At 38.0% G+C, this 23072-nt stretch overlaps 1 protein-coding gene across 6 annotated transcripts in view; it reads right to left on the reverse strand.

The window, feature by feature from the left end:
- map4l (microtubule associated protein 4 like) overlaps window positions 1–23072 on the reverse strand; it is a 125261-nt gene that overhangs the window by 69817 nt on the left and 32372 nt on the right. For all 6 annotated transcript variants that reach the window (XM_042427962.1, XM_042427965.1, XM_042427964.1 and 3 more), the window contains exons 2-3: window positions 18001–18200; window positions 783–869 (exon numbers count right to left, since the gene is read on the reverse strand). In XM_042427962.1, coding sequence (XP_042283896.1) covers window positions 783–869; window positions 18001–18190 — 277 coding nt within the window. In that variant the 5' untranslated portion in view covers window positions 18191–18200. The remainder of the gene's footprint in view (window positions 1–782; window positions 870–18000; window positions 18201–23072) is intronic.

The following is a 23072-nucleotide window of genomic DNA, read 5'->3' on the forward strand; positions in this document are numbered from 1 at the left end:
TAACTAAGCCGACCACAATCAAAACATTGTTGCAGGAAGTGTTTCACGTGGAGCATCATTCAGGTAATTTGGGACAGAAAGAGACTTAAGAGACCTGCAACAGACTTAATTGAAGAAAAGGTAATGTATGCTGTGAACTAGCCAACATTGGATACAGTCTCATTCCCATCTCAAGTGAACACAACATAGAATCACACTTGTGCCCTTGTCTAATCCAAATAAACTGTATAGCACAAAACAAAGTGTTCATATCAGTGTCATCATATATGTAAGAGGTTGTAGTCTGTCACAGATAATAAGCCGCTAGTATAAATAGCAAAAAGATATTTTCTTCTCCCTCTTCTAATATTAGTCTCTAAAATTGTTCTAACTGTTCCACCATGATGAAAGTTAATAAGGATTGACTTATACCTGCTTGGGGGAGGTGTATCTTAACTCTACTTTGTAACAAACTTGTATGGTGAAGCCATGGTGTGGTAGCCGTCACACTACAAAGTGACATTCCCTCATCAACTTGATGTGGTTGGGACCGGAAGCTTGGTGATGTAGTTACTACTTGCAGTTGGTTAAGTGCTGTAGCTGGCGAGCTGACCGCTAACTTGCTAGTTGGACCATCTGGGGCTAATGCTAGTCAGTTACAATAGCTCCCTCAGCTTCTCTCATTTTCTCTCTGTTGTTCTGTTTGCTTAACACTTGCATTTCGTTCAACATTGCATATAATTTCATTCAACAAAAACTTATTGATGAAGGAAAATATAATCGGCACTCCCCCAAACCCTCACCAGACAGGTAGTCAGAGCTGAAGGCAGGCTGTCCTGGTGGATCTTGGCGTCCCCCTGATAACGTCGTCGACGACATCATCCCAGGACCTAAAGGAGATAAAAACACATCATATCACCATCAGCACCAATCAATATATAAAAACATCATGATTCACATGATCTGTTAATGCTGCTACATTCTTTATTTTTAAACGTCACAATAACTTTCCCACACAACATGTTGCCCCTGTACAAAAATATCTTCCTCCTTTCATCATGTTGTGCTGCAAGCTTTTCATTGCCAAGATTACTAATGACAAACTCAGATATAACATTTAAAAAAGTTATCATATAAACTCCAGCCTATTGCACATGGCCTACATGTTGCTGTCAAACTCATTCAGTATCCTGCAGGCTAAACACTCCACACAGTGAGACACATTAAAAACTGATCCTGAATCTGTCTGTCTGGCCCTCTGCTCTGTCAGCTGTTTGCCCATCAAACAGGTCCCATTTCCCAAAACCTGCCTCTCCAGCCTTCAAGTAAGTGTGTGTGTATGTGTGTGTGTGTGTGTGTGTGTGTGTGTGTACATCTTTTGACAGTGAGGCAAGCAGACACAACACGTCGCTGAAAGGACTATCACCATGGTTACGCAAGAAGAGGACGACAGCATCTGTGGTTCCCTAGGCAACGCTTGCTTTTGGCGGATGAGTCTTGGAGGATTGATGCATGTGTGCCAACCGCTGAGGCTCTCATACCGCACACACAAAACACACTCAGACATACTCACACTATTAATAAATATCATAAATCAAATAAATTGTTATCATTAGTATTATTATAAGTAGTAACGGTAGAAGTAAGGGGTGGATGATGAGTTCCTTAGCTCCGTAAGGATGATGTAATCCATCAGCTGAAGGGAAGACTGGCATTGCCAGCATTAGCTTCAAAGCAGCACACAAGACTTGGCTATATATAATATCAAGTAATATGATGACTAAAGTACGCTATTAACTAAATAATACCATCAAATTGTAGTTAAGTACTACTCATTATATTGTCTCATTGACAACCACTTAATCATTAAACATTCAAAAGCTAGCTTGCAATATAATGAGACCAGTTACCTCACTTGTTCACTTCGAGTGCAGAATCACAACAAAAATGTCTCTGACACAGTGCCAATGAAAACAGTTTAATCTTTACTATGTGATATTTTACAAAGAGCTATTGTAATGGAGTGCATTAGATTATGTAAGTGCTGCTTTTAGTTGTGTGTATGTCAGTAACATTTCTTTCCTCTCTGCATCAGTTCAATCAAGCATTAACCTCCTTATCCCACCGGTCCTGACTCTACATGCTTATTATTAATAATAATGATAATAATGATAATAATAATAATAATAACAACAACAACAACAACAACAACAACAACAACAACAACAACAACAATAATAATAATAATAATAATAAGATATTCCCTGTTGGCTTGATAATCAGACTGAATCACCATTTTGTTTCATGTCATTCATTCAGCCTGTCACTTTCTTCATAGTAGCTCAGTTCCGTTTGGTGTTGGGGGAATGTTCTTCTTTTCACAACAACTGAAGAAATATGCCAGTTTAAGGGTTATTTCTGTAAATCCATTTATAGCAACCTGTGTCAGTTTCATCTGTGCCTGTTCCTAATTTTATTTTTCTGTCACTATTTTTCAAGGATGTAGCTAGATCTGTAGGAAGATGATGTCCCTGCTCTTTCAACCCATTTAAAAAAGGTCTTTTTGGTTAATTGTTTCTCCATCTCATTTCATCATTCTTGTTTCTTGTGTTGATTCAGAAGCCCGGAACCTAAAACAGCACTTTAATTTTATCCGCCATTCAACTTCCTTTGGTAATTCTGTGTTAATCACCAATGTCCTTCAGTTCCTCAGCTTCAGGTACAACTTTGTTTCCTTTAATATCATCAACCTCTGCTATTACTGCCATAAAAAGACATTTCAAAAGCCCCAAAAACTCAACAGGTTAAGATACTGAAATAGAAAATTGAGCCTTTCTCAATTCCTGTTGGAATCTTTATATGTACAGTGGGATCATAATTTATCTCCTGTGCATCAGCCTGTTGCTGCAACACAGCAAGTATTACACAATATGCATCTGTCCATGGTCCTGAAATACGAGGGGGTGGCCTACCCTGAAAGCAATGACTGACTGTGATGCTCCGTGTATATCTGCTCGTGAAAAGTTCCCAACAGTTTTACAAAGATGTGGTGGTTTACACTCAAGCTAAAAAAGCTTTTCAGCTATCAAATGTATTCAGGGGAAATGAGGACACACATTTTTGGAATTGGGCCAATATCACTGTATTGGTGGATACCATGAATAATTAAGAAGCTTGCATTAACGAGTTTAGACACACTGGAGTGTGTTTGTGAGAAAAAGTGTTTCTTTATGGTCGTATCCATTTTTGGGTCTATAAACATAAGACTTCTGTGAATTGCTGAATTTATATTCAGCTGAAAGCACACACACATAAACACACAAACACACACAAACACACACAGTTCTTTCTCCATCTAGTTCTTCTCCTTTCTGATCACTCTTCAGCTGTCAGAGTCTCCTTCTCTGTCATGTTTCCCTTCATTATTGTTTAATGTCACCACGCATCTCTTTGTATTCCTTGTTCTCTTGCTTTCTCTCCTGCTGCATATGCAAGTAAATATGAATATACATGTAAATATCAGAAACACACAAGCTTAGATGAACATTTAGGTCCTACCATATTTGTTTCAAGGTGTCATAAATTATTTAAATGTCAATAAATACCTACCAATTTAAGTTTGACTCATTAGCAATACCATAAACAAATGAATTAATTACTCCAAATCATTTCAACTTCCTTTCTACGTATGATTGTCTCACTGTAATGAACGAATGAATAAGCTATAATCCGAATGCCAGATGCGCTTTGAGTGTAAAAACTTTGCTCTTTTCGTGTCGCATTACTTTTTGATCTTGTTCTATTTCTCTCTCTCTCTTAGACATCCCCACACACACACGCACACTTACACACACACATACAGTACGTGCGTGCCTGCACAGTCAGAACCCAGACAGTCCTCTGAGGACAGCAGCCAGTATCAAGCCTCAAGGTCAAACACTTTCTTTTTTTCAAACTGTATTTTTATGGCATTTCTGCATCACTGGACTGGAAGCTCTTTCAAACTTTCTGCCAGCAGTAACAAGTCAAAACATACAAGTGGGGAACCACCACAAAAATAGCTTTCATTTTGTAGTTTGAAGGAATACAGTTTGAAAGGCTAACCACTGTGCTGAAGATTGCAAAGTCACGTCATTGCTGAGTACTTAATGTCCTTTAGTGTTTGGTAAGATGAAAAGTTGACCTTCTCCATTTAGTTCATCACGTTAAATCATATTCAATTGATAGAGAAGGGGAGGACAACGGTTAAGAAAAGAAGCACGAGGCTAGAGGCAGAGGTTTGTATCTTCTATTCAGAATGTGAATTTGAAGACAGAAGTTTCAAATGCTTTTAAAAGGGTTTTCTTCATAGATACCAGGCATATCAGTCAGACATGCCTGGTATCTGTATACAGTCAACAATACAATTAGCGTGCCCCAAACTATACTGTTAAAGTACGCACGCACGCTATTTTGTACTTAGGTCTTAACATGGAAGTTATATCTGACAAAAAGGGCTTTGAGAGAAATGTCAGGTGATGATTCCTTTCAGCTTCACTCCCCTCAATAGTCATTTGGGTTCATAGCTTTTCCCCAGAAGTCCAGAAAGATGTCCAATAGAAATGTGAAATTGGAGGGGCCACAGGTTCTGGAAGTGTTTTTCTCCATGCTGTATTCCCATTTCAAATATTTCTTTAAACAATCTCCTCAATGTTACTGAACATAGAAACTCAGGACTCTCCTGGATACTGTAAAGATCCTATAGGTTTATATTATGACCACCAGTTTTGGCTGTGACTTTGGCATGGTGGATGGCTAAGAATACTACAATACCCATGAGCCTTGGCTGCTGTTGTTAAGGAGAAGAAACCATAGGCAAAAATCAGAACGTAATAAATTCAAAATGCTTCATCACTGAAGTTGTAAATAATAGCCATAGCTGCTGAATTCACTCAAAAGTGAATCAGAAATTAGAAGTGAACTGGCTAACTGTAGGTTGTAAAATCAGTAATCTTTAGCTTCTGCCCACCATTAGTGACACACATGACCAAATTTTAAGCTCCGTGATTGGCTGTTTCTTGCTGAAATGCACCTTGAGAGTCGCAGTTAACTTCTACCCCAAATTTTTATGTACACAGTCTTTGACTTTTTAGCAAAGAACCAGATATTTTCTAACGCAGTTGTTCATCTTTTGTTCTGATGATTTAACCGCAGAGGTCGTAGAAGTGCTCCAACTGTGAGTAAAGTAACATTGTCTACGGAAAAATTAACAGGATTTTTACTTCCAAAACCAGGCGCATCTGAAATAGCTCCTTCCACTTCCCAACTCTATTGGTTATCAGTGTGTTTCCTTTCTTGTACACGAAGACAGAAGAGAAGAGAAGAGAAAACAGAAGAGAAAACACGGTTGTTGGTTTTGGTCTTTTTTGGTGACACAAGTACCCGACAAATCCAGCTACTTTATCACACTGATGCACAAATCATACAAAAATCCAATATTGCCAAAAAGCAGACCTGCGCATTGATTTGCACAATTGCCCACAATGGCCTAATACAAGACGTTAAAGTGATAGCGGCCATGATATGGCAAAATCTCTGATTGCAGATAAATATACATCTTCATATTGCTCACCCATACTCAATCAATTATAAGCTGGACTGTGACTAACATATCTGACAAGTACAGTAAATTAACCCATCCCCAGGAACCCATCACAGTCAGTTTACTCATCATGAGTAATCTACTTAGCAAGTGAAAACAGATGTATTCTGCGGCTCTGGAGGAGCTTGGTCAAGCCTGAGAAAACCACCCTGGTGATGTCATCAGGGTTACCTTGGACCTTGATCTTGATCATTCCCTTTTAAAATCTGTCTCTTACAAGTCCTCCAATTCCATAGAAATACAATATTACATTTCTGGAAGATGCTGAATCACAGAGGTCATAGTGCAGGAGTATCTGCTGTGCCGTGCCTCTGGAGTGGTTTGGGGATGGCTGAAGTGCACCGAAGTGATGACTTGGTTATACCAACCACCTAAAATGGACCAAACTGCACTTAAGATCACAGTAAGACTACAACTTCCAGATGATGACAGTCAGCCTCTGGGCTGACCTGCTGCTGCTATACTTAGATCAACATCATATGGGTCAGTTACAGTTGGGCAATAAGGTCAATATTAAATATATCTATTTATTTTAAGTTAAATGTTGCTATTTTTCACAAGGCAACAGCAAACTTGTTATGAATGACAGAGCTCCTTAATCGGTTCTTTTGACTTGTAATTGTAGTGCAACCATTTGTGATATACCTATTAATAATGCCATGAGACAGGTTGTAGTTTTGTGTGATTAGTTTTTGCCCCAGTTTCATGCAGCTAATATTTGCGTGCGTATGTTGCTAACACTAAAGTCGTTCTACTGTCGCTGTCTGAGTCAAGGACAGGGGAGGTTAGTGTCAAACTACATCATCCCATCCTCAGTCACAGCTGTCACTGTCTCTGGAGAGAAACAAGCACTTAGAGCGAGGGAGGGGAGGGGGGCTGGACCGGACTGGAAAGAGGAGAGGGTTGAAAAGTGAGGGAGAGGTGAGGAAGGCAGCAAATAGCAGCAGCAGCAGAGAAAAGGGTGAGGCAAAGAGAAAGAGGGACAGATAGATAGCAGAGGATAGATAGATAGATAGATTGATAGATAGAGAGATAACAGGGGTACAGATATTGATGAGTGATGACTGATGAACGTGTATTTTAAACATGAATCTATAATTCTCACATGAATTGCTTTATGTTGGTGTAACTGCTGCGATTAAATGAAACCATGGTGTGGATAATTGGTAGTTGCTTTCTTACTGTGATGTTATTGGTGCTAAAACAAATAAATTACACATCTCCCATAGCCCACTGTTTCCAGCTTTAAAGGATAGGCTCACATTTTTTCAAGTATGTCCATATGATCACTGAAAGAGGTTTTTCCTCTTTTCTGTAAACATTCCACCTGTTCATACTGGCTATTAAAAGACCATCTTAAAATGCACTTTCAATGAAAGAGTATGTTTCAAAACAAATATACATATATATATATATTTCTAGAGATGTCTATATATTTCTAAGAAATAAAAACCCACACCTGGATCATGCTAATATTACATTTGTTATGAGAATGCAGCAGATTGGTATATGACAGAAAGGGAAATGCATGTATATATTGTGGAAAGCAGGTGGGGGATAGAGGGAGAGGGTAAGGTGAATTTATCAGTGTTAAGGTGATGGATGGTGGGATAAACAGAGAGTGAGCACCCTTCACTAGAATGAGCCAGAACAAAATCATGATTTATTAGAGAAAGGATGAAAAAACTGAAAGATGCATGACATCAGAGCATGAGTAAATGAAGGGAAAGAAACAAAAGGAGAGAAACAGAAACAGAGTGGAGTAGAAGAGAGAAAGACAAAGATGTTCAGGTGAATTATTCTTTCCTCTGAGTGTAGATGGTCCTTGACAACCGTTAACAGAGTAACAACACACTGCAGATGCTCTGTAATAATGTGGCAATCCCATGGCCACTGAATACATGATGCAAATCCTCTTAGTGTGACTGACAGAATGAGAAGCTGGTGGGACCTCTGGGAGGTACAGGCTCTTTATATAATTATGTTTTGCACTATAATCATACATTTCACCTAAACCGACCTGTCTCTGACACATTGTACCTTCAGAATTTACTGTAGCAACAAATAGTTGTGAACTGTTTTACACTTTTCTTGTTCTGAACGCATTTATAGTAAGTCACATTGGACAAAAGCATCTGACAAACAAGTGTAATATAATGTAATGTTATGGTTGGTTACAACCTTATTACATGTGATCTTGTGATATGAAATGTTTTTGTCTTATAGCTCTGTGTGTGACAGAGCTAATGGGTTAGTAACGAAAGTAAAGTAACAAGTAATGTAACTTATTACTTTAGTTGTTGAGTAATTAATAATACTAAGTAATGTGATTGCTTTTTAAATGTAATATGTAATGTGTAAGTTGGCCTACATTAGCTATCAGTGAGTCACTAATATCTTCTTCTATCCTTTATTTAAAAGTCTTGTGGGACATTAAAATCTCTTTTTCAAGAGACACCTGGCCAGGCAGAATAAACACTGTTAAAACAAAAAAACCCAAACAACATAACCAGACTAAGCAAACTTATCAATATCCAGTATTCATATCACTCACCTTGTGTCAAAAAACCTGAACTGTCCCTTTAAAATGACATCCCATGTAGGCCTATTATGGAGTTCATTACTACAGTACACTGCAGGTACTCTCCCATTGTGTGACAAACTCTCAAACTAAACTTTTGTGTCTGTCTCAGTGGTTCAGGATGTCACATCTGCTTCATCCGTCAGTCAGTGTGTGCTGTAAAAGCTTCACTTCCATATTCACTTCAACATAGCTGCTGAACTCAGCACACTCACACACACATCCTAATTATTGGCAGTGACAGCCAAGGTGTGTGTGTGTGTGTGTGTGTGTGTGTGTGTGAGAGAGAGAAAGATGACCTCACCAGAACTGCATGTGTGTGAAGCTGCAATACACTGCAGTCACATGTTACTGCAGTAGACTGTAATACACACACACACACATTGCATTTAAAGTGCAGACCCTTGCACTCAGGAAAGCAGAATGCCTCAGATACTACTGCAGAGTCATTGTGTCTCTGCTGACCACAACCACACACACACACACACACACACACACACACAGACTGAGAGAAAGAAAGCATTTGTTAATGCAGAGCTCCTCTCTCTCTCTCTCCTCTACCTCGATCACACATATGTACAATGAAAGCACACACACTGCAGGGATGTGTTATCATGCCTCAGCAAACACAGCTCCATCCCAGCCTGATAGAAACAACAGCAGACTGCAGTATGACTTTACTTCCTCTCTGCTGCTACAGAGGCCCAGTGTAAAACTCAACTTCACTCCATTCAAATCTGGGTCAACTTAAAAGCATAAAAAAGCCAAACTGACTTGCACGTATGTGGATAAATGAGTTGTTGCCTGGCATCACCATGAATGCTACGTAACTGGACGCTACCACGACATGAACACAAAGAAATCTGTATTTTCTGAGGATATCAACACATATAAAAACTACATAATGTGCTCATTTGACTACAATTGCGGCACTGGATGTAGGATGAAACTTATTCACACTCTTACTGTTTCAGGAAAAGCCAAAAATAAGATTTTCATAAAGATATTAGAGAGTACATAATATATAAGAACAATGAGAGGGACATTTTGCCCCATGTTGATGTCTGCATTCTGTACTGAAAACAAATAGCTCATATCACCATCCATCATATGTGCTCCCTGCTCTCTCATCTTTAAAATGGTTCCCTACACACTCGATCTCTGCATTTTATACAGCAAAAACATTTCCATTATCTGTTATCATGTCATTTATGACGTGAAAAACTAACTGGCTAAAACTAAAAACTGTACTTTCTTATGAAATGTGAGGTAAGAAGCTATTGCAGCCTCTTTCCAATGAGTGGTTGTCTATCTTCAAACAAGATAGAATAAAACAGGTTGCTGTACTGGAAAAGGAAAAATGACACTTCATTTTAGAAAATACTTGTAATGAGTGGATTTGCATTAAAAACAAGCTGAAATATTTTTTTACTGAACTGTAAAACTGTCAAGAAAACAACACTTTAAGGATTTAAGAAGGAGGTAAAATTGGCTTTCCTCCTTATGAATGTCAGACTCTGACCTTAACCGCAAAAACTTCTTAAGAACAAGCAAGAGCATTAACAAATTCCCATCTGCCTTATCACGAAATGCTACTTCATTTCAGAGAGAAAAAAAACTGATTATTTTTATATATTAGCAATAGTGAAGGTGAAAATGAGTTTGAGGAAGAAAATTGGACAGAACTAAAGGTCTCGCCTGTACAGACATTGAAGACAGATGAGTTTTTGGCTTCCCCATTCAGTTCACATCATAGAAGTCAGGCTTATTTAAGTCCTGCATCACAGCCGCAGCCTCACATGACTTCACAACTTCCACATTAATAAATGATGAGGGGAAAAGCACAACACTTCCCACTGCAGAATTCAAGAGACAGAGATAAACAAGGCACCAGACAAGACAGGAATGAGAAGAAGAGAGACAAAGAGGAAGAATGAGTATGAGTAAACAAATATAAAAGGAAGAGACAGATGAAGAAAATAAAAGAGAGTGAGGGTCAAATGGAAGTGAAAGATGAAAAAGAAAAGCAGAGAGAGATGGTAAAAAAACAGTGGGAGACACTCCCTTGTCTCAGACTATAGATCTCATTGACTGGTAGTGATTCTGACATGTACCCTGAGCATCCAAGTAGATATGCCAATATGTCAGTCTGGCAAGCTATTATGTCAGAAATGTTTTATATTAATACAGAATATATTTCACCTGCGGTCATATCAGATTATTGTAATCATTATTGTTGTACTGTCACTGCCAACAGATTAAAGTGTATATACTGTATTCACTATAACACATTCATTATTCAATAAAGGTTCACAGCAGGATGTGGATGACACATCCTTTTTCGTACGCTAAATTGAAAGGATAAATAGGATTATATCCATTTTAAACATACTCAGTTACAAACAGTGAGGCAGCTGTGAAAGCTCTGTGCCTTTCAACAAATAGCATTTTATCTAGAGTTCCTCAAGCTGGATGATGCCCTCAACAAATTTTACTGGAAAAATAAAACTCATCGCATTAAACTCTTGACTCTGATATACTGCATATAGCAAGAAACACATTAGCTCCAATGGTCGACTCAGATTTTTTTTTACCCTCCCTCCAGAACATAAAAGATCCTCTGCAATAGAAGTTTAGTTGCAAATACTTCAGTTACATAAAAAAAGGTGTCTCTTCCCCAAGTATTGTACCCTATTTGGCATAATCCCAATGTTAAATCTCAATAAAAAAAACATTCATTTCCCATTGCATGCACATATCCGCAACACTCAGCGTTCAGCTTAACAGTATTCCCTTAAGTAGGGTTGCAACTAATGGTTATTTTCATTATCAATTAAAGTGATTTATTGATTGTGTCTTGTGAGAAAACACTAACATGCTCATCATAAGCTCCAAGAGCCTTTTTATATTAACTACAGTCCAAAACTGAATAATTCATTTCATTTTTCAATTATATGAAACAAAGAAAAACACATGCTGCCGTTTAAGAATATGAAAACAGAAATTAACTGTGTAATTCTGTCAGTCATGCTGATTAAAGAGGACATTCTGCGCTTTCAAATGAGGTATCACATGAATATATTCACAAATGAAAATATGAATATAGTAATAAGAAAAATAAGAATTAATGAATTATACACAAATCATGGTTAGTCAGCAGCCTCCATGCCCTAAGAGGTTAATTATCATTTCAGCACTAAAACCAAGGAGGCTAATGGCCTACAAACAAACTGTAGCAGTAAACTACTAACTTTTATTAATCATAACCAAGAAAATCATATCATTTATCTGAAAAGATCTGAAAAAGTATATCTTTCTGTTGCACTGGACAAATGTTTGACATGTTCAACCTTTGTCTAATAGGAGTTAACTCTAATCTCCAGCAGCTGTTTTCAATAAATCATCTCAAAACCAATATTTAAATTCAAACTTAAGTTTTTATCACTTAGTTGTATACTAGTATTCAACAAAGCAAATATACAGAAAAGGGGGACCACAATGGATCCTTGAGGGGTCCCTGGGTTCACATCTTATCACATGTGATTCTGTGGTGTAATGTGATGTGCGGTAAAACATCTCACTATTATACAAGAACACCCATATGGTACATACAGAATGTAGCCTACAGGCCTGTATAGTCACCAGTGTTTTAAATAGTCGAGCTGCAGCTCTCACAGAAACACAAACACACACATAAACACACACACACACACACACAGCCAGAGGATGTACGTCTGCCTGCTTTTGGTGATCATTATCATTCCAGCTGTGCATGGGCCATCTCCCCAACGCTTTGGGCTGATGCTTTATCATAAAGGATTAAAAAATATATACACGCAACTCAGTTTGATACGCCATCTGTGTTTAGCATCATAAATATCAAACCAATAAACACAATCTCATCAATCTCTGGACCTATGTTGCTTTATGCCATCTCATCTGCATGGTGAATTTTGAAAAGGTTATGTAAACAAATCACATGAGACATTTAATTTTCATGCCACATCATATTGATGATAATGTGAGACTCTAAACATAAAGGTGTCAGTGTGAAATTGGTATTTCTGATTTGGATGTGTTATTGAAAAATAAGTGGAAGTCTGTCGAATGTTTTACAAGCTATGATATAAATCAAACTGTCCCTAAAATCTATTGATACAGTAACATATGAGAAAGAACCATCAACTCACTGCTGAGTAGCTACAACACAATGATGAGTTGACTAATAAAAGTTATAATGAAGATTTTTTTTAAAAAAGAGTTAAAATTTCAACAGTAATTTTACTGTAGTATAATGTCCCTACAGAGTATTACATTAATTACATTACATAAAATATTACATGTGATGCAATCTGTTAGAATATAAAATTATGCAGTGTCTCTCTGTGACAACTGAGCCAACGCCATCTTGAAGAAAGAGACAGATGGAGAAAGATAGTATGTGAACCTTGAGTTTAAAGGGCACATCATCAGTTTTACACATGAACATCAGTTTATTCGTCTCTAAGAGTATTACTCAGTCTGTAAAATGTGTATGTGTATGTGTATGTGTAATGTTTAATGTCCTCTGTAGCTCTGGAGAAGCTTTGTCAGTCTGAAAATGTAACCAAGATGATTTCATTTCAGCTTGAGCTTGACACGTCAAGTTTTAACGGGAAGCCTGCATTAGAAACTAGGGAGTAAAGGGCTGGAAAGATTACGCATACTAGGGACTAAAAGTCTCAGCCTCTGCTGCTTTCATTTTCTTTTTAAAAATCTGTCGTTAGCTTCACCACTTTATAGCAGTGAAGCCCTATATCACAAGAACACATAAGCCAGTGATCACATATACATTTTTTTGTGTTTATACTCTTATCTAAACAAGGAATCTGACCAACATGCAACAGCTACCAGTGTCATAGAGTTGTTGCCAAACTCTGGTTCCCTACAGCTCTGGACTGTTGCATGTCAAATGTAGAGCTAGACAGGTTAACATGCAACTCATTGGACCAGACTGTGCCACTGGCAGAGTACTAATTGTGTGTGTGTGTGTGTGTGTGTGTGTGTGTGTGTGTGTATGTGTGTGATGATGGTAATGATGCTAATACAGCACTGTCTCCAGGCTGACACGGCGCAACAATGACAGGAAGAGAGAAAGACAGAGAGGAGAGGTGGTAGACTGAAAGAAAGAGAAAGCAAAAAGACTAGAGATGGCAGAAAAAGTAATACAAAAAGAACAATTGGAGGTGAAGCCTAAAAGACAAGAAAGAGGCAGAAAAATAAAAGAGAACAAGTCTGAGAGATAAAGACAGTTAGTAAGTTCAAGTGAGTAATTCACGTCTAGACAGGCTTGGCCAAAGTGTCAGAGCAATTACACTTAATCTTCCACACATGCATACACATTTCTGTGAGGATCCCTGCTGGCCTGGTCCATAGTACTATCTGAGGAGCTTGTGGTTTCTGTATTTTATGCAGTGATACCAACAAGAAGATGTCTACAATTATTATAGAACTGCTGTTGACTGTTAGTGATATTGAGATCACATGATTTATATGTTCTGAATTCAGCCAAAAGCTCCGCAAAATATGTTTCTTACTGCTGTGCCCCACACGGTTGAAAACAACATTAAATATTAATATATCATGTCTCTTTAACAACCATGGGAAAAGGCTGATTAAGACAGCGTATGTTAAATTTCACATCAATATATGATGACTGCAGTACTGCAATTAATGTTAATATAAATAATATTAGTGAGAAACTTTCTTTCTAACAGTAAGGATAAATAATTGATCAAAATCAGGATTTTGGAACAGTATAATGTATCAAATAATAGTCTGTAGTCTGTAATGTGCAAACCTACATATATATTACCCAACTCTGCAGCTCCCTTTGCCTTATGGAGCTTTATAGAAAGTTTTAGCTTTAGCTGTCCAGCTGAAACTCTATTGTCACGGCTCAACAGAGGAGACGAATCCATGAGCTAGTGGAGGTGTTGTGGTGAGTTCAGCCATGTAACAGCAGGATAGAGAGGAGTGAACGCTGTACAAGTCTTTACACAGCACAGATTACAACTACAACGTTGAAAAATGACTTAGGTAAAAAAAAAAATGTCTTATGGATACGGACAAAACCAAGTTACAGTGACATAAGTCACCCCACACCGCTGAACTAAAATAGCAAAATAAGAAAGGTTTAAATTTCAGATGACAGCAGGTGGACAGCGAACAGTAGTCAGAATCTTCTTCAAGTTCGACTTTAAAGCACATTATATCATCGTTTCAATCATATCACCCTAAAGGTTCTGGTTTTTCTGGTTCTGATCTGGATTCAGTGCTGTGAAGCTAACGTTAGCGCAAGCAGCTAAAAGGTTTGCCAGTCAGATATCTACACTTTTACAACTAGTTACATTGTCAGATGTCACTGACCAGAGAAAACAAAGAATTCTAAAGAAAATGAAAATACAATTACTCAAAATGAGCTAGACTAGGTAGTTTTTTGGGTTTTTTTTACAAAAAATAAGAGAGATGAGATTTCTTAGAAGTGGGCTTTTCTTAGACTGACTGGGTTGAGATTGAAGAACCATGACAGGACAATGACAACATTCAGCAGCATTAATTTCATTATTTTCTTGAAGACACAAGACATATTTGTGAATATTGGTCAAAAAACAGTTTTTGAGTTGGAAGAAAGATGACTTTTGGAACCAAAAACAATGTGATTTATGGGAAATAAGGTCTTATTTTTAAGACACACTACTTCCATGTATACCACATCTTTGAAATATTTTCATTAATTTTACACATTTTACATTTTAAAAACATTACCATATGCAAAACATTTAAACTGCCATTTATGAACATGTGGTCACCTTGACCACATCATTACTGAACATGAACACACTGATGTAAAGGGGGCTTTATTCAATGGTACAGGCCCACAGAGGGACTACTGAATGTAAATATCCTTTAAAATAGACCAGAAATACTACTCCAGTCCAGTCACAAATTACTCCCCCCTCCCCTTGAAGTTTGAACAAATCCCCCTCTATATAATAATCCATCCCTGTGTGTCTACAGGGCTTTTGTGTCTGCTCTATTTAACTCTCCAACCAGGAGGACTCCCTTACTCTCCATCCTTCACTCTTCTCTCCATTAAACCCTCCAGTTTGCTCATATCTATATTACTTCTCTCTTCATTTCTGTTATGCATTTTCCTTCTGTCTTTCATCCATCCATTGTTCAGTTCATTCATGCAAAGCCGGGCTCAGACTACAGGAGTTTTGAGCCAATTTTTCCCTGATTCACCCCTCCCAACAATCAGAGGAGAAATTTGGTCTGAGACCTAGGTTGGTACCAATGTTCGGTCCAGATTATCTGGTAATATGAAGGGTTTACAGATCCGATCTTAAACCTCCAGAACTTCATAATTTCAAACATAATGGATATGTTGATATTTGATATCTTTGATATTTTTCAATATTTTACTACTTTCTGAGTGGGACCACAAGTCTCAGCAGCAGTGTGCGTGGTGCAACCTGATTTCAAGATCAGTTAGGATTTTAAAACTGAAGTCTGAGCCTGGCTAAAGGTAAGCAGAGTGAAACACAGTGTTTCTAAGCCTATCTCTGTAGTATCACTGTCGACAGTTATTATATTTCAGTGTTTCTTACTCTGATATTACTAAAAAATACTACTGTACTACTATAATAACAACTATAAGGTATTGTTCCTAATACCTATGATCTGCCTTGTTCTGTTTTTGTTCAAGTTAATACTTACATAAACTCCAATAGCAATGAGAGAAGTTTGTGTTGATGGCTCAAGCTACAAGCAGAAGAGTTTCACACTTAACAAAATAACCATTATTAGACTGAGTCACATGGACATTTTTGCATTGCAGAGGTAGCAATTAAATATAATTATGTTGTCAGAGCTTTCTAAGGATCTTGGCACATGAGTTCAGCCAACAGAGCATAACACTGGATTGTTTTATTTTTAAAAACTATAAAAAGTGGACAATCTAGAGCAGGGGTACTCAAATACAAGTCTTAGGTGTCAACCGCATCAAAGGTCCAGTAAGGGTGCATTATGATGATATTTTACTGTATCTCAATCTATAGTTGTGTAACCAAGCTCTTAAACTTGAGCATAAAAAGAGGAGACACTGGTGCAAGTGTTTATTAGTGAGTCTGCGATATGAGTTCTTCACTGCATTCACTGTTGAAAATGTTTAATTTTATATGACTTCAACCGGTTCAGTTTTGTGGCTCTTACCTGTTTTTGGGATAGTTTTGTTCAAAACAGGCATGTTTGGTGTCGTTGTAGCGTTTTAGTTTTCCACAAATCAAACACAATAGTCTCTTACTTCCCTCAGGCAACATGAACATGTATTTTTCAGTCCAGTCATTCCTACATGCATGTTTTTCACTGTCTACCTTTCTTTTTTAATATCAAAAGCAGTCTTGCTCAGGTTAAACTCAGTTAAATTCTGTTCCCGGATCCGGACCAGAGTCTGGAGTACTTAAACCTCATCACAGTTGAACAGAAGTTTATCTGTAACATTTCAGAAAATACTTCCTTTTTACGTCCAGGTGCTGACAGAAATTTGATGAGAAACACTAAGAAAATGTGTTTCTAACATTGTTAAATTAGTATTTGGTTTCTATTTGGGGCATCTAATCAGCTCTACTCATAAAGGTCAGTTTACTTGTCATGACGGATATGACTCAGCCTGTGAAAACACTGTATGATGTCTTCTGTTGCTCTTAAGGTTTTGTCAAGTCTGAGAAAATGTCTCAGCTTGGGCTTGGAAACAAAAAAGAAAGTATGCATTAGAAACTTGGGATGAGGGTTTTTTTTTTACCAGGCAGGAAGAGTTTTACAAAAGATGCTATTGGGTTGCATTATGGGAGGTGTAGGATCTATATTTTTGGAGCTTTATCTATTCTAGGGACTAAGATTGAGAATATCCCTGCTACCTTGATTTTGACCACTCTTTTTTGTAAATGTGTCTCTTGCAAGTCCCCCAACTTTATAGAAGTGCAATAATAAATCACTGGAGCACCCCTTTAAAGGACCTTTTTAGCCAATTCCATCTCCATGGGTATACAAACAACTATCCTAAATGTGACATGTGTTATTGATTATGCAATTAAGTTCTCATGAAAGCTGCAGAAGATATGTTATATTATTCAGCAGGACTGCATGAAAAATGTAAGCAGTGTGCTGGTAGAAAATGATTTCTAAATACTAAAACATTAGAGGCCTGTATACCATCTCTATACCTGTTGGGACTTAAAACACATGGAGCATACAGAATGGTGAGTTTGGTGACTTTGAAGTGAGTCAATTCCATGTATGTCATCAACTTTGTATTTACATATTTACCAAATTTTAATTTATCATGTAATATACTAACATAGAGTGCTTTCTGTTGTAGCTATTCAACAATAAATTTATATTTTTATGTGGTATTAGTGTAATATTACATGGTAATGGCGAGATAACTGGGAAGAGAAGGTGGAATATTCACAACAAAGGGTCAACACAACCAGCATGGCCACGTGGACCAGTGCAAATGCAGCGAACACACACACTGCAGTGATATCGCCATGAAACTGGAGGCCAGTGTCAGCTAGATGACTTGAATTCAAGCCCTATGATGCCAAAATGTCGGCTGATAATTCAAAATGCCTACCAGCAAACTCAACTCTCACCTCCTCCACACAAGTGAACTTCCCTACAGGGATCAACATCACATTAAGGAAAAACATCACTCCTTCGAGTCTCAACGCTCTAAACGCTTGTGGCGACTCACCACTCTTGGTATCCTTTCCGTCCAGCAAGGGTCGGTAGTCGCTCTTGGAGACTGTCTCTCCCACCTTGTCATCATAGCTCTCTTTCTCCAGTGTGGCCACAAAGTCTCTCTTCAGCAGGGCCTCAGCTGGGGCTCCACCTTGGACTCCACCTCCACCCCCACCCAGAGCGTCTCGCAGGCTCAGGTCCATAGTCCTGTTACTAGAGAGAAATAGGAAAGACAGATGTGATTATCTTTATTTTTCAATGCTTATTGCTATCTTTTCTATCTTCTTCACCCTCTCTGCTTCACAGGCTGTCAGACAGTCACATTGCCTGTGTGTACATAAAACTGTAACTTCGTTCTTCCAGTGAACATCACACTTACTATTTGTATGTGACTTCACACCTTCTACAAGCCTGTTGAGGTGAGCACAGATGTGATTGCCCAGTTCACACAATTTGCAGACAGATCGCAGATGCAGCCTGACAATAAAAATCAGACCGAAGACAGATGAAGAAACTGAGATGTGTTGCGCTGTGTGATGTTTTATCTTTCCTCTGTTTTCTTCTCTTTATTCACTTCAGTAAGACAAGCTAGCCTGAGGAATCCTTTCGTAAGATTATCATTATTGTCGTGTCACAGCAATTACCAATTTGAATTCAATAAAGTGCTCAAAAACATGGGTGAATGTTGACAAACTAGTAATTTACAACTTAACATGAGTATAACGCATTATAATTAATGCTTGTTAAAGGTTGTAATGGATGTAACTCAATGGATAGGTTCAGATTTTTCAAACCTATCCTTTGACTAAGTATGCTAGATATAAAACAAAAGAAGTGGACATAAATTAGTCTCGGAAATTGCCCATTGTTGATTTTCACCACTTTTAAAACATGGCAGAGTCTATAAAAAGACTGTTTTTCTTTCTGAGACACATTTATATTAAAAGGTTGCACAGTTAGATTTGATGGAGAAGACTCTTCTCTTTGTGGGAGCTCTCACAGAAACTGAGCAGCAACGAGGATTGTTCTGGGAGAACTAATCCCCCCCCAAATAAACACATACAAACAGGCATGAGCGTACCAGCAGAGAAAATGTATTAATATGATTGGATGTTACCAGTCAGTTGGTGGCGAAACAGGTGAAGAATTAGTCACTGATTGTGAAGGATGAATGAAACAATTAGCTAATGCAAGCACTGCCTGGACTTATACTATACTTAGTTGGTTGCCCAGTATAACCCCCAAAACTCCACTTAAATATGTCCAAAAGCAAGAAAGAGTTAGTTGTGTTTGCTTTTTTCAGATGTGTTGGTGCTCCCCTTTGATAACAACTTGAAGCGGGTGCTTCTCCTGATACAGTGGTGAATAAAAGGGGACCTAATTAATGATTTCCAGTCTGTGATAGTCAGGCATATGTATGAATAAATAACACCCTGATGCAAACAGAAATCCATGTACTGTTCAGGGTACTTTTGATACTCTTTTGATACAGTAATACAGATAACGACATTTCAGTATGGGCTGTTTGTATGAATGTTAAGAACTGTATGGACTATTATAAGAAATAGGGGTTGCTCTAAAGGTCGTTCAGACTGAGAGCGATGCAGATTTTCACCTCTCGTCATTAATTCAAACCTTGACCACTGGACCCCCTTTGTGTTTATGTGCCTCTAGCAGCCAAATGTACCAACTGTACATTAGCTGTAAGCTAGCTAGCAATGGATGCACCAGCCTTGTCGGTGGGAGTTCTGACTGAACTCTTTCTGTCATTTTCCCTCCAGTCTCTCTTCTTTTAACTCTTTAATCCACAAGATAGACTTGAATTTTTCACCCAGGTTGAAACATTTTTAGCATGGGCTTGGTCTTTGCATTAATTTGTGTCATCCCAGGCAAATTTGCATCTATTTGCATCTTTCCATTGACACTGTATGCCATTGTGCCACCTCTAAAATTCATTTCACATGCAAAACACACAAACAATGAAAACATTTAGCTTGCTGCAAACTGTTTCACAAACTCAGTCGACTGTGCAATATTTCAGAATTGAACATGTGAAATGACAATTTTGCTCATCTCATGGTTCAAAAAAAGTGATCAGTTTTGTGTTTCCAATTAGTTGTCAATAAACAGAAGACCTCATGCTATCAGCACCGTTTGGTTGACCAGTGATTTCTGGAAAACTGGTTTTAGTTGGGGATACTCTTCACTACACCTGCTAAATGCCACAAACATGAGACATAAACGGTGTTCCAATACTTAGACAGCATGACCTCTGAACAAACTCTTCTTTCTTTCTGTCCTCTGTTTCTGTTTATCCCTCCATCCACCCTCCCAGCAAACAAGCTGTCATTGTCTCGCAACTGTACCAAAGACACACACACACACACACACACACACACACACACACACACACACACACACACACACACACACACACACACACACACAGTGGCCAGTAGCCAGTATGAGGACATACAGTATATGTTAGCAGGCCTTGAGTGGAACTGTAGGCCATTGTTTCAGGGGAAGGACACAGTACAGTGGACAACACACACACAAACTTTCACTTTGAGTTTCTACCTCTTTAACCGTCTGATTTCCTGTTTTCACTCTTTGTTTCCCGTTATTACTCTATTCCAGCTATGAATGACTCTCTATTTGGCTGTTTTTTCCTCTGATTTTGTTTCTCCCAAACACACATGAATTCTTATTATGGGCATGGTTTAGCACACACACATTTCGGCTTATAGTCACACACTCTCTCTCTCTCTCTCAGACACACACACACTTGTACTGCACTCAATAATTCCATCATTCCCATATAAAAATGAACCAATCCTAAATAGCAGCTTCCTAACCTCCATTACCCTCTTAGCGTATTATTCTGCAATATTTATCGCTCCATTGGAGAGGTTTCATAAGCCAGAATATTCAGTGGCCTGGAGTTGGTGTTCTTTGTTGTCTCCGGGGCAGTCATTCCTCACAATCCTCACTTTTTTTGTTTTCATTTTATGATTGACAAAGAAATGCTACATTTTTACTGTTGCTGAAACTTTGTATGACCTTGAATTTAGATATATATATATATTTTTGTATTTTCGATGATTCTTCCAGTTCTTGCTTACAGTTTGATAATCCCAGTCCTACAGGAAGGGAATAAAGTGTAAAGCAAGCATATGCACCTCAGCAAAGCCTTCACTAGACTGGATATAATCACAAATACAGGACCAGGAAGAGCTTTGTATAGCAGAGGAGATTTCAGGCCGGGTGGACTGTCAACAAGGATTATCCCCTCTTTTAAGAAACTGGAATTGTACACCATAAATGACCGATTGCTCTGTATTATCTTAAAGTTGCACGAATCAATATAATTTATATTAACAATAAATCAAATGACCATGCTTAATGTGAAAAGCTCTAAAATTAGTGGAGCATCTAGCAGCTAAAAAGCCAGCTACTTCCCTCAGGAGTTGGTGGAGACCAAACCATTTGTCAGGTAGCAGAAACACCAATCCAAATGAATGATAATTTTGCTCCTTGTCTGCTGGAGGTGTAAATAGGCGACTGTTTGCCAACACATTGGCTAACAACTTTATAGGGCCAGTCAATTCATGTCAGTGTCGTGTTTTCAGATTGTTTTGCATTCCCTGACTTGCCCCAAAAAATCTGTCAATGCAGCTTTAAACTGGATACGACAAAGGTTTAAATATGAAAAACTCATATTTTAACATACAGTTTACCATGAAATAATAACACCAACACTGCCACATCTTTTGGAACCATTATCTAATGTGCATCAGAATAGAACTTAAAAAAAAAAAAAGTAAAATGCTCTTGTTACAGTGAAATTGCATGAAATTAGTAAAATTACTATTGTAGTACTACTAGGCTTAAACTGCAACATTATGGATTAACTAAAGACTAAAGCCAAACCAGCATTTATAAACAATTTGTGCAGGGCTTTCACGTAGAATACAATTGTGGCAAAGTTTGACATGATAAATCTATAAAAAAACACTGTTACACAGAAGCATTATGATGTAACTGGTGGCAAGTAAAAGGCTGTGTGTGTGTGTGTGTGTGCATGTGTGAAAGAAAGAAAGACAGAGAGAGAGAGAGAGAGAGAGATGACGGTGATGATGAAGGGTGGTTGGGTAAGACAGCTGTTGCACTCTGAGGGATTAAAATCCTATCTCTGTACCCACAATCCCTTGCTTCCAGCATCCGCCACCTCTCCCTCTCTGAACTCAACCATCTGCTACGTAATCATCTCATCCTCCAAAACACTGACAGCTCTCTCTCTCCCTCTCTCTATCTATCTCTCTCTTTCAAAATCAAACACTTTACTGTACCATCAAAATAAAGGAGATTTGGTGGATGATATTTTTATGCTTGAGTGTGAGTGAACATGAACCATCACCCAAGTTAAGCTCAGCTTCACCTCATCGCACTGTACACAAATCAGCAAATCTTCGTGTGAATATTTTGTCTGAATATGCAGCATTCTTTTCTGTTTGTGTTTTTGTGGCAGATTAAAGTCATGTTTAAACACGCAGGAGGAGAAATCAGTCGGTCAGGATGTTTGAAACATTATGCATCAATACTAACATGTTGCATAAAACACCACAAAGTCAGTAGAAATCAGCCCTTTATGTGCAGTTTAAGATTTCCTGTTGTTGAATCTTTTTAGCAGTTTTAACCAAATCAGCTGAGCTTGTCCCAGATTAAATTTGAATATTTCCACCAAATATAGTTCTCCATTTGACAGTGTTTTATACTTTTATAATATTGCACTGAAAATACCAAAACACAAGGGAAAAGTGCCTTTCAAAGTGAAAAAAAACACCAAGATGCTCGTATTCGTCTTTGCACTGCCATGACAATTGAGCCCATATGTTACATGGTGATTGTGTAAAGACAAACATACATCAAACACTGATCCACAGCAGAGGCAGGTAGTTAAACTGTATGGGTTTGCTTTGGTCAGTAACATGAGGAAGTGGCTCCAGTCATGACACGTTGTGATGATGTGATTATTGTTTGTTCACCACTGAAGGTTGTCCACACCATCATCAGTACTTTCTA

This window comes from Thunnus maccoyii, chromosome 12, assembly GCF_910596095.1.
Source record: "Thunnus maccoyii chromosome 12, fThuMac1.1, whole genome shotgun sequence".
Lineage (NCBI taxonomy): Eukaryota > Metazoa > Chordata > Actinopteri > Scombriformes > Scombridae > Thunnus > Thunnus maccoyii.